Raw genomic sequence first — 14400 nt, forward strand, 5'->3', positions numbered from 1 at the left:
GAGTTAAACTGGCAGTAACGCACACAGAAGTAAATGTGGTTAAACTGGCAGTAATGCACACAGAACTATATAGCGTTAAACTGGCAGTAACGCACAAATAACTATAGGGCGTTAAACTGGCAGTAATGCACAAAAAACTATATGGCGTTAAACTGGCAGTAGCACACACAGAACTATATGCCGTTAAACTGGCAGTAATGCACACAGAACTATATGGCGGTAAACTGCCAGTAACGCACACAGAAGTAAATGGCGTTAAATTTGCAGTAACGCACAAAACTATATGGTGTTAAAGTGGCAGAAACGCACACAGAACTATATGGTGTTAAACTGGCAGTAATGCACACAAAACAATATGGCGTTAAACTGGCAGCAACATACAGAAGTAAATGCCGTTAAACTGGCAGTAATGCAATCAAATAGACAGTGTTCAACCGTCACTACACTGACCCTATCTGAACTGTCCCTACTCTAGCTATATACTAATGTAATGATTACTGATTACTCACTACACTACACTAAAAATATCTGAGCTGTCCCTACTCTACTAATGTATGTATGAATGACACGGTCTCACTACACTACAGTGAAACTATCTGAGCTGCCCCTACTCTATCTGCACACTATGCAAAGCTGAATGATGGTCCTCCTCACTACACTCACACTATCCCTAGACTGACACCAAACTAATATTCTGCACTAACAATTGGACCAAAGTAGCACAGTATAGCACACTAACTAACTAATAGCACTGAACAGAGCCCTGTTCTATCTCTCTCCATGCCGAAATCACACTGAAAATGACTGCCATTGAAAGAATACTTTTATACTCTGGGGCAGGAATGAGCCATGATTGGATAAAGTCATGATGACAGTGTCCAATCATGACTCTGACCGTGCTCTGTGCCCTGATAGGCTGAAGCTTTCACTGCTTCAGCCAAACGACCCGTTTGTTCAGATGTTTGTCTAACGTCCGAACACCGAAAGTTCGGTCCAAACTTATGCTTGGGCCGAACCGTTCGCCCATCCCTACCAATAAATACTGATGCTAAGCTCCCTGTGCCAAGAGTGAACACACTGCATGCAGAGAATTACAGAAAGCCGATATCAAGGTATTTACACTCGTTTTGTGCAAAAATATATTTCATGATTTAATTGGTATTTTTATACATGCCCGAAGCTCAGCTTTTAATAACTGTAGGTAAACTTTCACCACTTTCCCTTTAGCCAAAGATCAGTCTTAACCTCAACAGGGACACAGGCCAAGTAGAACTGGCAGAGAAGGCGTTAAGAGCTTTGGAACAATACAGAAGCACAGCATCCCTCTTGGCTTCTCTACCTTCCTTTCTAATGCCCAGACTTGGTAAGGAAAGATGCCCAGCAGAGTTACGCATGTAACAGCCTGGCTCAGTGCCCCAAGCCAGTGTAGGAGGAATGTTTCCGCTCGTGGAGAAGAACCTGTCTTGCAAGCAGTGAAACATGTTGGAATCTGATTATTTAAAACGTGGGGGAAATTAAAGGAAATCAAATAAACTAAAATAGTTTGATGGAGCAGAAACCATTTCCAAACAGAAGGGGTCAAATTAACAGATATTTTGCAATGCTGAACTGAAAGATCATGCATGTAAATACACTGTATGACGAGTGTGAAACAGCCAGGACCAATCAGGCAGAACTAGTTTGCAATCTAATATATGTTCCTATTTTACACTTCATTGCTATTATATGAATATGATGTCATGTCAATCAATTCTTCACATGAAATCTGATGGCAGCAAACCAGCAAATGACCCATACAGAATGCTCATTTTCATTAAGATAGCCCAATATAAATTACATGTAATCTCAAAGCCTTCTGCTGGAATGTTGCATATTATCATTACAATGTTTGAAACAACCCCTAGCTGCATGTTTTTGACACATATTTATAGTTTGGGTATAAAATATGTATGGGGCTCCTCATACATAGTATCATACAAAAACTCCCAATAGATTCAGCCTGCAAAACAGTTAAATGCCATCCAGCATTGGGGTTACTTTATTGGAAATGGAGCAACTCCACATTGGATCTCTCTAAATAAATAAATTTGTAGATAAAAGTTGTAAATAAAATTATGTGAATGTATCCAGTGTATCAAATAATGAAAAATAATAGTCAACCTACTAACGGCAATAAAAGTGCATAAAATATCAATATGACCTGAATGATAAAGTGTATCAACAATGACAGAATGAAAATAAATCTCAGTTGCAAAAATGCATGCAGCAGTGCAAATAGTGGAAAATCGCCTAACATATTGCTGCCATAATTCCAAAACAATTAATGGATAACAAATGCTTAAAAGTAAAATATAGCAAAGATAATAATATACTAAAAAAATATATATATCTATATTAAAAGAAAAATCCGTGCAACAGTGAAAAATAGTGCAAAATCACATTACAGCACTACAAAAAATATTTTAAAATTAGTGAACATTAAATATCCAGTGCAAAGTGAAACCAATGTGTAAACAGTCCACTCCAAAAAATGTGCAGTCCGTTTAGCAATAGATAGTATTCATGCAATGTGAGCAGTCAATCTGGTGTTCCCTCTTCCTTTGACTTTCAGTGCTTTACATGCACCCCTTGTTTCCCCCAGCCTCTCACCTCCAATAAAGGTCCCTACGGACCGGATCACACTTGAGGGGTGGTTAGTAAGTAATCTTCCACCATTAATACTAAAGCCTCCAAGAACTCCAACTAGTTCCTCCAATATCCGTAATCCAAGCAGTATATAAAATAATAAGGGGGGGGGGGGCTCCAATGAGTAGTAACGCACAATATTTTATTTGCAATAAAAAAATCCACACTTACATTATAGTAAAACGATTCAGGAAATGTACCCTTTGAGAAAGTCACGTGGTTGTGACGCAACGCGTTAGGGAGGAGTTGAGGTGTCACTTGTTACTTCTGGTCATGGAAGAGACCGGAAACTCCACTGTGTACATTTCCTGAATCGTTTTACTATAATGTAAGTGTGGATTTTTTTATTGCAAATAAAATATTGTGCGTTACTACTCATTGGAGCCCCCCCTTATTCTTTTATATACTGCCTGGATTACGGATATTGGAGGAACTACCCTGTTTCCCCTAAAATAAGACCTAGCGTGATTGTCGGTGTTGGCTGCAATATAAGCCCTACCACCCAAATAAGCCCTACTCTGTTTCCTCAAAAATAAGCCCTACCCTGAAAAGAAGACCTACAAGGACTTTAACTAGGGCTTATTTGGGGGTAGGGCTTTTATTGCAGCTATCACCGACAATCACACTAGGTCTTATTTTAGGGGAAACAGGGTAGTTGGAGTTCTTGGAGGCTTTAGTATTAATGGTGGAAGATTACTTACTAACCACCCCTCAAGTGATCCGGTCCGTAGGGACCTTTATTGGAGGTGAGAGGCTGGGGGAAACAAGGGGTGCATGTAAAGCACTGAAAGTCAAAGGAAGAGGGAACACCAGATTGACTGCTCACATTGCATGAATACTATCTATTGCTAAACGGACTGCACATTTTTTGGAGTGGACTGTTTACACACTGGTTTCACTTTGCACTGGATATTTAATGTTCACTAATTTTAAAATATTTTTTGTAGTGCCGTAATGTGATTTTGCACTATTTTACACTGTTGCACGGATTTTACGTTTAATATAGATATATATATTTTTTTTGTATATTATTATCTTTGCTATATTTTACTTTTAAGCACTTGTTATCCATTAATTGTTTTGGAATTATGGCAGCAATATGTTAGGCGATTTTCCACTATTTGCACTGCTGCATACATTTTTGCAACTGAGATTTATTTTCATTCTGTCATTGTTGATACACTTTATCATTCAGGTCATATTGATATTTTATGCACTTTTATTGCCGTTAGTAGGTTGACTATTATTTTTCATTATTTGATACACTGGATATATTCACATAATTTTATTTACAATTTTTATCTACAAATTTATTTATTTAGTAATATCACTTTATAGTATTTATCTAGGTAGCGCCACATAAAACATCCCCTGTAATTTTACTTTGAGTGCAGAGAACACTTTTATATGTGAGCAGCTTCCTACATTTCATACTCATTTTTTCCTAGCGAGGGTGTTGCGCAACAGGACTTTCCCATTTTTATATCCACATTGGATCTGCTGCCATAACCACAAATTGAATGATTGTTTTTTATTTAAACATACATTACAAGAATCAGAGATGGAACTTGGTCAATTTAGAAGGGAACTAAACTCAGAAAGTGCTAATATCTAGAAACGTTTATCATGCTAAAGAAGTGGAAGCCTGAAAAAAAATTCCTTTTGCCTTATTTAACTTCTAAGATGTACCAATGACCTTTTAACACTATTTTTTGGTGTGGTACCTGTGACGGGAGTCATTTTGGGCAGAGGGCCGTGGAACCCAGAATTCCTTGGGGAGGCTGGGAAACCTTGGTTTCAGCTCCCCATGCACCTCCTATGTCTAAGTCACCCTGTGTCTCTCTAATAGGGGCACAGGGTGACCGAGAAATCCAGTCTGATGTGTACTAATTAGACTCACTGTTCAACCACACTGAAATTCTCTGTATATATATATATATATATATATATATATATATATATATATATATATATATATATATATATATATATATATATATATATATATATATATACTCTCTCATTTTAAGGTGTACTCTTTGCTGGGTCATTTGGAGTGAGGTTGTAGTCCATTGTTCTATTGTGTTTGTCTGAAAAGTATGTTATGGGATGTATGTCTATGTCTATGTCTATGTCTATGTGGAGGAGGGGGGGGGGGGGGGGGGAATTCCTCCAGCAGGCCTTCCCCGTTGATAAGACTGATGAGAAGTTTAAATACACCTGACCTGTGTGTCTATTGTTATTGGACAGTTTACCCCACCCTGAATGCAAAGGGAGGGGGAGAGGTTGGCTCTGAGTGTTACCTCTATGTACATGTGTTTCCGTGAACAGTTCATGTTGAGCAAACAAACGGGTACTGCCTTGTTATTGGTTGTCAGCAGTTTGGAATATCTGATATCTTTATTCAGACTGTATTACAGTACCTTCAAAGTTCTATTTGGCTTTCTATGGTAGGGATTTTTGCCTTTAATGTCTAGTTATCTGAAGGTGTGGTGCCAGAAAAAAAACCCTTATAGACACAGAGACTGTTGGTTTGAAGTCTCCCTCTTATTTTAAATTTTTACTTATTTAAGGGTTCTTCACTTACCATCAGTCAGTGTTTGGAAGCACATTTTTCCACTGTACTTTCCATAACCCGCCACTGTGCGCGCCCTGACCTGTACCACATACACCACACCAGGCTTCAGTCCTTCTATGCTGGCTGTGTTGGTTTGGCTTCTCGCTATAGAAGAGTTAAATTCATTTTGATCCTGTTAGTAAGAAAATGTATAGAAGTGCATAAATATACAGTGCAGTAAAAAAGTAAAAATAAAACATAAACAGAAAATAAAACAGAACTTGCTATAATATATCTAGGCACCGAAAATTGCTTTGGCAATAAAATCTTGAAAGAAGAGCACGAGTAGGAAACATTACATTTTAATCTGATATTTAGTACAGTATATACACTTTCGTTACTTGAAAAAATACTGGGTCCCTTATGCTTTAAAATGCTCTAACATATTTTATAGCTGCTAGTCTCTAATGTTTGCCTTATTCTAAAAACAAAGGTATTTCCCTGAAGTGTAACTACTTTGCCCCCTCCATTTTTTTATTCTATGCAAAGATCTGCTGTCCTGTTGCTTTAGAAGACAGCAGAAGCAGCAAATCGTGTTATTTTGAAATCCTGCTGCTGGTTGCATGGTGAAACCTTAATTTGTGTGTGGCTGACTTGTGCCAAAAACTGAATTAATGCACAGTTAAAAATCACAATCTCAACAAAAGCCACTGCCTAAATTTCTCAAAGGGGGTTGTTACCTGCACACGTTATAACCATGTTTCAGATGGCTTCCAATCACAGATGTTTAAAAAATCAAGCAGGAAATAATATGAACTCACAAAAAGAAAGCTAAGACTTCTATATCTACATTATATTACCAAATGTATTGGGACACCTGCATTTACACGCACATAATCTTTTAATGGCATCCCGGTCTTAGCCCATAGGGTTCAATATTGAATTGGCCACCCTTTGCAGCTATAACAACTTCAATTCTTCTGAGAAGGCTGTCCACAAGGTTTAGGAGTGTGTCTATGGGAATGTTTGACCATTCTTCCACAAGTCTTCCATTCTTCCATTTGCCAGGTGATGTGGAGGAGTTAGCCTGGCTCACAGTCTCCACTCTAATTCATCCCAGAAGTGCATTTGTGAGGTGATGCGGACGAGAAAACCTGATAGAACACCTTTTGGATGAATTTGAGCGGACACTATGAGCCAGGCCTTCTCATCCAACATCAGTGCCTGACCTCACAAATGCGCTTTTGGAAGAATTATCAAACATTCCCACAGACACACTCTTTAACCTTGTGGACAGCCTTCCCAGAAGAGTTGAAGCTGTTATAGCTGCAAAGGGTGGGCCAACTCAATAGTAAACCCTACGGACTAAGACTGGGATGCCATTAAAATTCATGTGCGTGTAAAGGCAGGTGTCCCAATACTTTTGGTAATACAGTGTATAAAGCAGTTTATAGGCTGTTGCTAATGCATTTTTTCTTAGTATCGTAGAATGAAGGTCAGTAAATGATGCTACTTAATTTGCTTGAACTGCTAATACAAGCAATTTTTCCTTTTCTTCCATCCTTCCTTCCTGCTACTAGGATCCTGTCTGCAAAATGTCCCCTTGTTATTAATGCAGAATGGGGTAAAGCCAGAAATTCCTTTGTTTTGAGGAGGTTATTATTCTGATCAGAGCATCCTGTGGGAGGTGAGGGGATATGTTACTTAAAGAAGTGTTAACACTATGGTTGGGTTTACAGTGTTGGGGATAAGGTTGGGGGTTACAGGAAGAGTTAGGTTAGATGGTACAGAAACTGTTAAGGTGGGGTTACAGGCTGTGTCAATTTGAGGATTTCCCTCAGCTAAGGGCAGGAGGGGGTATGAGGGGGTATGTTACTTAAAGAATTGTTAACACTAAGGTAGGGTTTACTGTGTATGCAGGGCCGTTTCTAAGTCAGGGCAAAAGGGGCAGCTGCCCTGGGCCCTGTCATCGTTGTGGGGCCCAAAGCAGCTTCTTCATACTTGCCAACTATCCTGGTTTAAATTTGCTCGCCCCTTGAGGTTTTAGTCCTGTGCTGTGTCCCAGATGACTCACCTGGAGACCCTGTGTTTACATGTAAATTATCAGCATTCATATGTAAATGGCATATCAATGGCAGCATTGATATGTATATCATGCCCCCCTGAGGTCATATCCACAGTAATCTCTAGCAACCAATCAACAAGCAGAAATCATGTGCGGTAACCTCTAGCAACTAACCAGTGAGCTGTAATGTGTTCTGTAACCTCTAGCAACCAGTCAGTGAGCGGTAATGATACACTGAAACCTCTGGCAACCAATCGCAATATCTGCCTGATCTGATTCAGTAAACTGATTTTGAGTCTAACTGCTATTTATTGTATGTCTCAGAGCAGGTGGAGAGTGAAACTGCATGGGGAGGGGGCCCCCAAGAAAAGTTTTGCCCAGGGTCCAATCAATATTAAAGACGGCCCTGTGTGTATGTTAGGGATAAGGTTGGGGGTTACAGGAAGAGTTAGGTTAGATGGTACAGAAACTGTTATGGTTGGGGTTACAGGCGTAAAAATTTGAGGGTTTCCCTCAGCTAAGGGCAATCACGCCCTGCTCAGGAAGATCTGCCAACATTTATAGAGGATATCATTAGGTAAGCTTGGTTAGTTAGACAATCTCCTTAATAAAAATCTGTTAGCTCAAGGGCATCTGTAGGAAAAGATTGTTAGATAAAATCTTTTTTTTTAAAAAAGTCTGTTAGCTAAGAGGGAATTTTACGGGAATTATTAACAATCTGTTAGAGAGCATCCTGGGATAATGTCTGTTAGGAAAGGCATCCTTAGGAAAGTTCTGTTATTTATAGGGTATCCTTAGTTAAGGTCTAGAGTGCATCCTCAGGAAAGGTACAGAGAGAATCCTTACAATAGGTCTGTTAGAAGATATACTGAGGGAAGGTCTGTCACTTAGAGCAGGGGTCATCAACCCCCGGGCCGCGGCCCACTGCCGGGCCGTGGCCTGCTTGCAGCCGGGCCGCGAAGGCTGCACTCTGATGAGCGGCGGCGGAGCAGGCAGAGAGATGACATCATCTCTCACCGCCCGCCCGCATTACCGCTGTTCCGCGCTCAGAGCGGGGCCGCTATATGGAGGCGAGCGAGCAGTGAGATGAGATCATCTCCGCCCGCCCGCATCGCCGCTTTTCCGCACTCACAGCGGGGATGCTATAACGCTGGAGTTGAGGCGGGGGAACAGAGAGATGAGCTCATCTCTCACTGCCCGCCCGCTTTACTGATACACTATTGAAGCTGAGGCAGGTGAGAACATTGCTCACTACTGGCGCCCCACTGCTGTTCTTCCTTACTATCCATTAGTGCAGGCTTGCCTCTGAACTAATGTGCACACCTGTGCTGCCACCACTGCAGTGACAACAGTCATGTGGTGGCAGGTGACAATCCACATTTGGTGGCAGGTGTCATGGCAAATGACAAGCTGCATCTGATGGCAGGCGATGCCGCAAATGACAAGCTGCATCTGATGGCAGGGGACGTGGCAAGTGACAATCCAAATCTGGTGGCAGGTGACGTGGCAAGGGACAAAATGCATCTGGTGGCAGATGACATGGCAAGTGACAAGCTGCATATAAAGGCAGGCGACATGGCAAGTGACAATCCGCATTTGGTGGTAGGTGACGTGGCAAGGGACAAATTGCATCTGGTGACAAGTGACGTGACAAGGGACAAGCTGCATCTGGTGGCAGGTGACATGGCAAGGGACAAAAAAGCATCTGGTGCCAGGCGACGTGGCAAGGGACAAAATGCTTCTGGTGACAAGCTGCATCTGAAGGCAGGCGACGTGGAAAGTGACAATCTGCATCTGGTGACAGGCGACGTGGCAAGTGACACTCTGGCACATTCTGCGTTATGGTGAGTTGAACTATTTCATTATATATTACAATGTAATAATAGAAATAATGCGCTTCAATCATCCTGACATCATATCAATGATGGTGCCGGGATGATTGAAGTGCCAACGCCAGCCATCGCCCGATAAATTGCCCGCGAAAAGCTGCATACGCCCCCCTGGGCCTTGGCACAATTTTCTTCAACTACGCCGGTCCCCGGCGCCAAAAAGGTTGGGGACCACTGACTTAGAGGGCATTCCTAGATAAGGTCCGTTAGAAGGCATCCTCAGGAAAGATCTGTTAGTAGGAGAGCATCCTTAGAAGAGTTTTATTTTAGAGGGCATCTTTAGAAAAGGTATGTGAGATAGAAGTCATCCTAAGGTAAGATGTTTTAGAAAGCGTCCTTATTACAAGGTCTATAGCAGTGATTCTCAACCAGGGTTCCGTGGACCCTAGGGTTCCTCCAAAGGTTCCTTCAGCATTGGGCAATTTCTGCCTCTCAGATAAGTTCCCACTCACACCATTGATCTTTTTAGCTATCTGTAAGGTGGTAATTCTTCCCAATGACCACAAGTGTAAGGACCATTCTTCCCACTGACCATCACACTAATGTATCATGAGTTTTTAGATTTCTAATTTTTAGCAGGGGTTCCCCCAAGACTGGAGAATTATTTCAAGGGTTCCTCTGTGTTGAAAAGGTTGAGAAAGGCTGCTCTATAGGATAGAGGACATCCAAAGGAATTGTCTTTTAGAAAGCATATTTAAAAAAAGGTCTGTAAGTTATATAAAGCATCCTAAGGAAAGGTTTGTTAGATATAGGGTGTCCTTAGGGCAGGTCTTACAGTGTATCTTTAGGAAAAACCTGCTAATTAGATTACATATTTAATAAAAGTTTGTTAGAGGGAATTCTGTGGAAAGGTATGATAAAAAGGAAAGGTCTATTTGTTAGAGGGAATTCTTATGTAAGGTCTGGTAGAGGGCATTCCGAGGCTTACATCTGAAAGAAAGTAAAGTTATTTCCCCTAATAATTACCAATGGTGTTACTATCTCACAATAACACTACCTGAGTTCTTCTTGAATAGAAAAGCTATTTTTCATTCCATAAAACCAATGGTTTATCAACTTAAAATTAGCCGAAATGTACAACACTATTTCACTCATATTAGGCGATTCAAGTAAGCATAATGATGATTACTACACTAGCAGAGCAGAAAAATTAGGTCTAATCACCAGTATTGTTCTTTTAGTCAAAAACACAGAAATAAATGTATTGTCTGTAAGCCAGCGAGATCAATAGAAGACACATTGATCACCATGCATTCAGCCTTAATAAGAATGAAACTAGGAATAGAATAGGTAAGGTAAAACAGACCGCTGGGCTTTTCTTCACATAAATGTTGTGCAGCTTTGGAAACACTCTGAGGGTAAAAAGGGTCCAATTTTCAAAAGGACAAGCTAATCACCAGCAAGGACAAGGAAAACACTATTTGTGATAAGAGATTGACAATGGCTTATTAGAAAATATTTGTGACTGATTTAAAGTAGAACTAAAGGCAAAACTTGTATTTTTTATTTTTTTGCCATTTGTGTCCCATTTGGGGATATTTGCTGTTACTTCCTGTCCCATAGCCAAAACAAGAATTGAGAAGATATCCCACTAAAGTGAGGGAAATCCTAGTTATCAACAGGGTCACCAAAATGAGTGTCCCCATTGGAAGATTTCCTCTCTATTACCATTCTGGAACAAGTACTGAGGTGTTTTTTACCTTGATGCATAGAATGCATTAAAGAGGAGGTCTGCCCCCTGCATGAAAAATTAGAAGTCAGCAGCTACCTATCCAGGGTGCCCGCAATGTTGTTACCACATCTTTGGATCAGCTGTCGGGTGCAGCCGCAGCCATTGCCAGTAAGGGAGCCCGGCAGTGAAGCCTTTCAGTTTCACAGCCGGTTCCCTACTGTGCATGCACAAAGCGCACTGCACTTTCTAATTGGCCCAGTGGCTGAGGAAGGAGGAGGGGGGCGAACTTCCAAGAGATCGCGCAGTGGCCCGTCTCCTGGAAGTGGGGAAGGGTACCAGTCAAAAACAGGTACCCATTCCCCCCGGAAGGGTGCCAAATGTAACATTGGAGGGGGAGGGGGGGGAGACAAATAAGCGGAAGTTGCATTTTTGGGTGGAACGCCGCATTAAAGGTAAACAAATATAGACTTTAGAACCACTTTAAGCACCAAAGCCCACCCTCTCTCTGCAGTGGTCTGGTAGGCTTCCAACTTTCTAATCGAACATAAACAGAGAGCAGGTGCACAGAAAAAAGAAGACGCATACTGCTGAGACCTGATTTGAATGCCTTCACTGCATCTATTGTAAGCTTTAAGGATGAACTACTCCATAGTATCTGTATCTACAATGGCCATTAAAGATTTTATTTAAATATTATTTACCTCTTGTTAAAAATATATACGTATTTGAACGTACATAGTCTGTTCACAGTTCTACTTTACATATTATTATTATACCATTATAAAGTAATTGAATTCTCTCCATGTGTGCTAAAATAAACAAAAGTTTCTTGAATGGACCAACAAGTTACAATGGGCCCTGTAGGTGAAGAAACTATGCTGTAGTACTCAATATTCATTATTAACATAAAAACAAATAAATGTGTAGCGCCGGTATTTAAGTGCAAACTGTAAAAAAAATATGTGGGTAATAATAAGTGTATAAAGTCCCAAAATGAACATGCTTCACAATAAGTCAGAAAAGCCATTCACTGCCATATCACATATGTTGACTCTTCCAAAGGTGCTCAGAAAATGAGCCACCAACTTAGGCCGGCCATATTTGGTTCGAACTGTTAATGGACAGGCTGAATATACCAAGTTCAACTTTGGTACAACCAGCCAGCCAGATTCTCCTGCGATTATTGCTAGTGGCTGCTATAGCTGCTAGCAACAATCACTGTCTTCTTCTGGTGGGGACAGCTTCCCCCCACTGGGAGAAGACAATGGCCACTGTCTGTGTTGATGGGGGAATCATTCAAATTTCTTTGCAGCGATCCATAGTTGGAAGAAAGACATTTGCACTGTGTATGGCCAGCCTTAGGGCTGTCTTTACAACAGCATATATGTCGGTGGCACATAAGAAATCCCTCTGAAATCTGTGCAGCAACCAAGGGTGGAGGCGGAGTTTTTAGTGTTGAGGTCACGCCGCTGCAGGATTCTTGATTGGCATCGGCTTTCAATGTGAGTGATTTACACTTTTATATTTAATACTTTTTTTATTTGTGCTTTTATCATAATAAAATAAACGACTGCACTATTGGAAATTACTTTTGGCCCGTGGTGAGCTTTGTCGGCCCTAGATGGAGTTCAGTAGGTGCCATTGAATACGGGTTGCTGCACGGATTCCATTGGGATTTCTTATGTGCCGCAGGCATATATGCTGTTGTCATGACAGCCCTAAATTTTCGCTGGCCACTTCGATCTTAGCTTGTTCCATATATTAAGTAACCGAGTTGAACAAAAATTCATCTCAATCACTTGGTTGGCCAAATTCTCATCTATATTAAAAATCTCTGGTGAAACCAGACAGAATGATGTTTGATTATACTCCCGTTAATCTACAAGATTGTCTGGTCTGTGGGTGCCCTACAAACTACAAGTCTCTGTGTGATTAAATGATTTCCAGTTACCTCTTCTGAAAGCACTTCAGCTGTAAGTCAGCTGCATAGTATTTCTCATTGGTTCCTGACTTATGACATCTTCTTATTCACTTAATAGACTATCTATAAATGTGATAAGCTTTGGCAGCAGCAGCCAAGTTTTAAATTATTGAGTCAGTAAAGACTGAACACTTTATGGCACTCTAATGCAAGCAACTTTTATAATAATTATAGCTCTGAAGAGGGTGTTAAGAGGATTGGTTCTGCTCACAAGCAATTCTGCTACCATTAATTTACTAAGACCATTGCTACCATGTAAAAAAAGAGTTGTCATTCAACATAAAATCATATACTTATTATGAACTTTGTTGATGTTACCTTCTCATAATACCGGATTTCATAGTCCAGGATAATACCGTTGGGCTGCTCTGGTTGGGGCCAAGATATAGTGATACTCTTCATGGTAGCTCTGACCTGGTGCATGATGGGAACAGTGGAAGGAGCTGGTGGGAGAGAGGCAAAATTGTTACTGCATGAATGTCATGTAGGTGAAAACGCAGCCAGTACAAACAAGCAATTCTGAAAACAGAGATAAGATTTATTTGTTTGATTGGTACTAAAATATAGCAAGGACTTGTTGTCCTTGCTATATTTTAGTAAGATGCAGACCATACATATGAAAATTTAACCAAACTTTGTGTTTTGTTTTTTTATCGTAAAGCAATTGAAGGTATGAAAGGAATCAAAATTACCCTGGAAAAAAATTATTGATTTATATGAAATGGCTGCTGTTTCATTCCATTACAATCCCATTTCAATTTTACATCTTTATTGAAACCTTCCATTTATTTTCCAATTTTGACTTCACAATTGGACCAAATTCTGGTAGTTGATCACACTCATGGGTGGTGGATTGCTTTGTTTTTTGTGATTACTTTAGATTTTATTTGTTATTTTTGCTGGCTCAATTTCAAAATGGTTGAAATTGAACAAAAATATCAAAGTTCTTGGTCAGCTTTAAGGGTCACAAAAAACACCAACAGTGGTCCGTAAGTGGCATTATGTTTTGCTATGTGTATGATAAAACCCTTTATTTTCCTTAAGATAATGGAGTTAACAAAAAAGAAATAATCATAATCCAATGCTTTGCTGAACACTAGACTCCCTGTGTGGAGGTTCGTGGTACAACAAGGAAGCCTTGTAAAGCCAATCATTTCCAATAGAAAACCAGCATGTTTTTCTTGAGGGGGCTCTTTATTTATACAGTAAAGATGAGATTACAGGCCCAGAGGCTGAACTGCACAGTTCAGATTGCTCTTCCGACCTCCCTTTTAGAACGTCCTGCATTCTTAGAAACATGCTTGAAGTCATTGTCAACTGATGTAACAATGTACAAAGAAATATGATGAGCAGGATGACCAAGAACCTAATTAGATGTCACGCTTCAGCGGTTTAATCTAATCACAGAAATATTTTTTTTATTGGTTGGTATGCATTACAATACAGTGCTCCTCTTTATACATAAATCATAATGATGTAAAATTCCTCAAAAAATCGGTTCCAGGCAGCAGGTAAAACCCACCAGTGACCTGCTAATGCAATCTAGGAATC

At 40.3% G+C, this 14400-nt stretch overlaps 1 protein-coding gene across 3 annotated transcripts in view; it reads right to left on the minus strand.

Annotated features, from left to right (window-relative positions):
- Positions 1–14400, minus strand: part of EPHB1 (EPH receptor B1) — a 409064-nt gene that overhangs the window by 80182 nt on the left and 314482 nt on the right. For all 3 annotated transcript variants that reach the window (XM_077488639.1, XM_077488637.1, XM_077488638.1), the window contains 2 exons: positions 13168–13292; positions 5273–5435 (listed from right to left, as the gene is read on the minus strand). In XM_077488639.1, coding sequence (XP_077344765.1) covers positions 5273–5435; positions 13168–13292 — 288 coding nt within the window. The remainder of the gene's footprint in view (positions 1–5272; positions 5436–13167; positions 13293–14400) is intronic.

The sequence above is a fragment of the Lithobates pipiens genome, unplaced genomic scaffold (assembly GCF_037356315.1).
Source record: "Lithobates pipiens isolate NorthernLeopardFrog02 unplaced genomic scaffold, aLitPip1_a1.2 Scaffold_18, whole genome shotgun sequence".
NCBI lineage: Eukaryota > Metazoa > Chordata > Amphibia > Anura > Ranidae > Lithobates > Lithobates pipiens.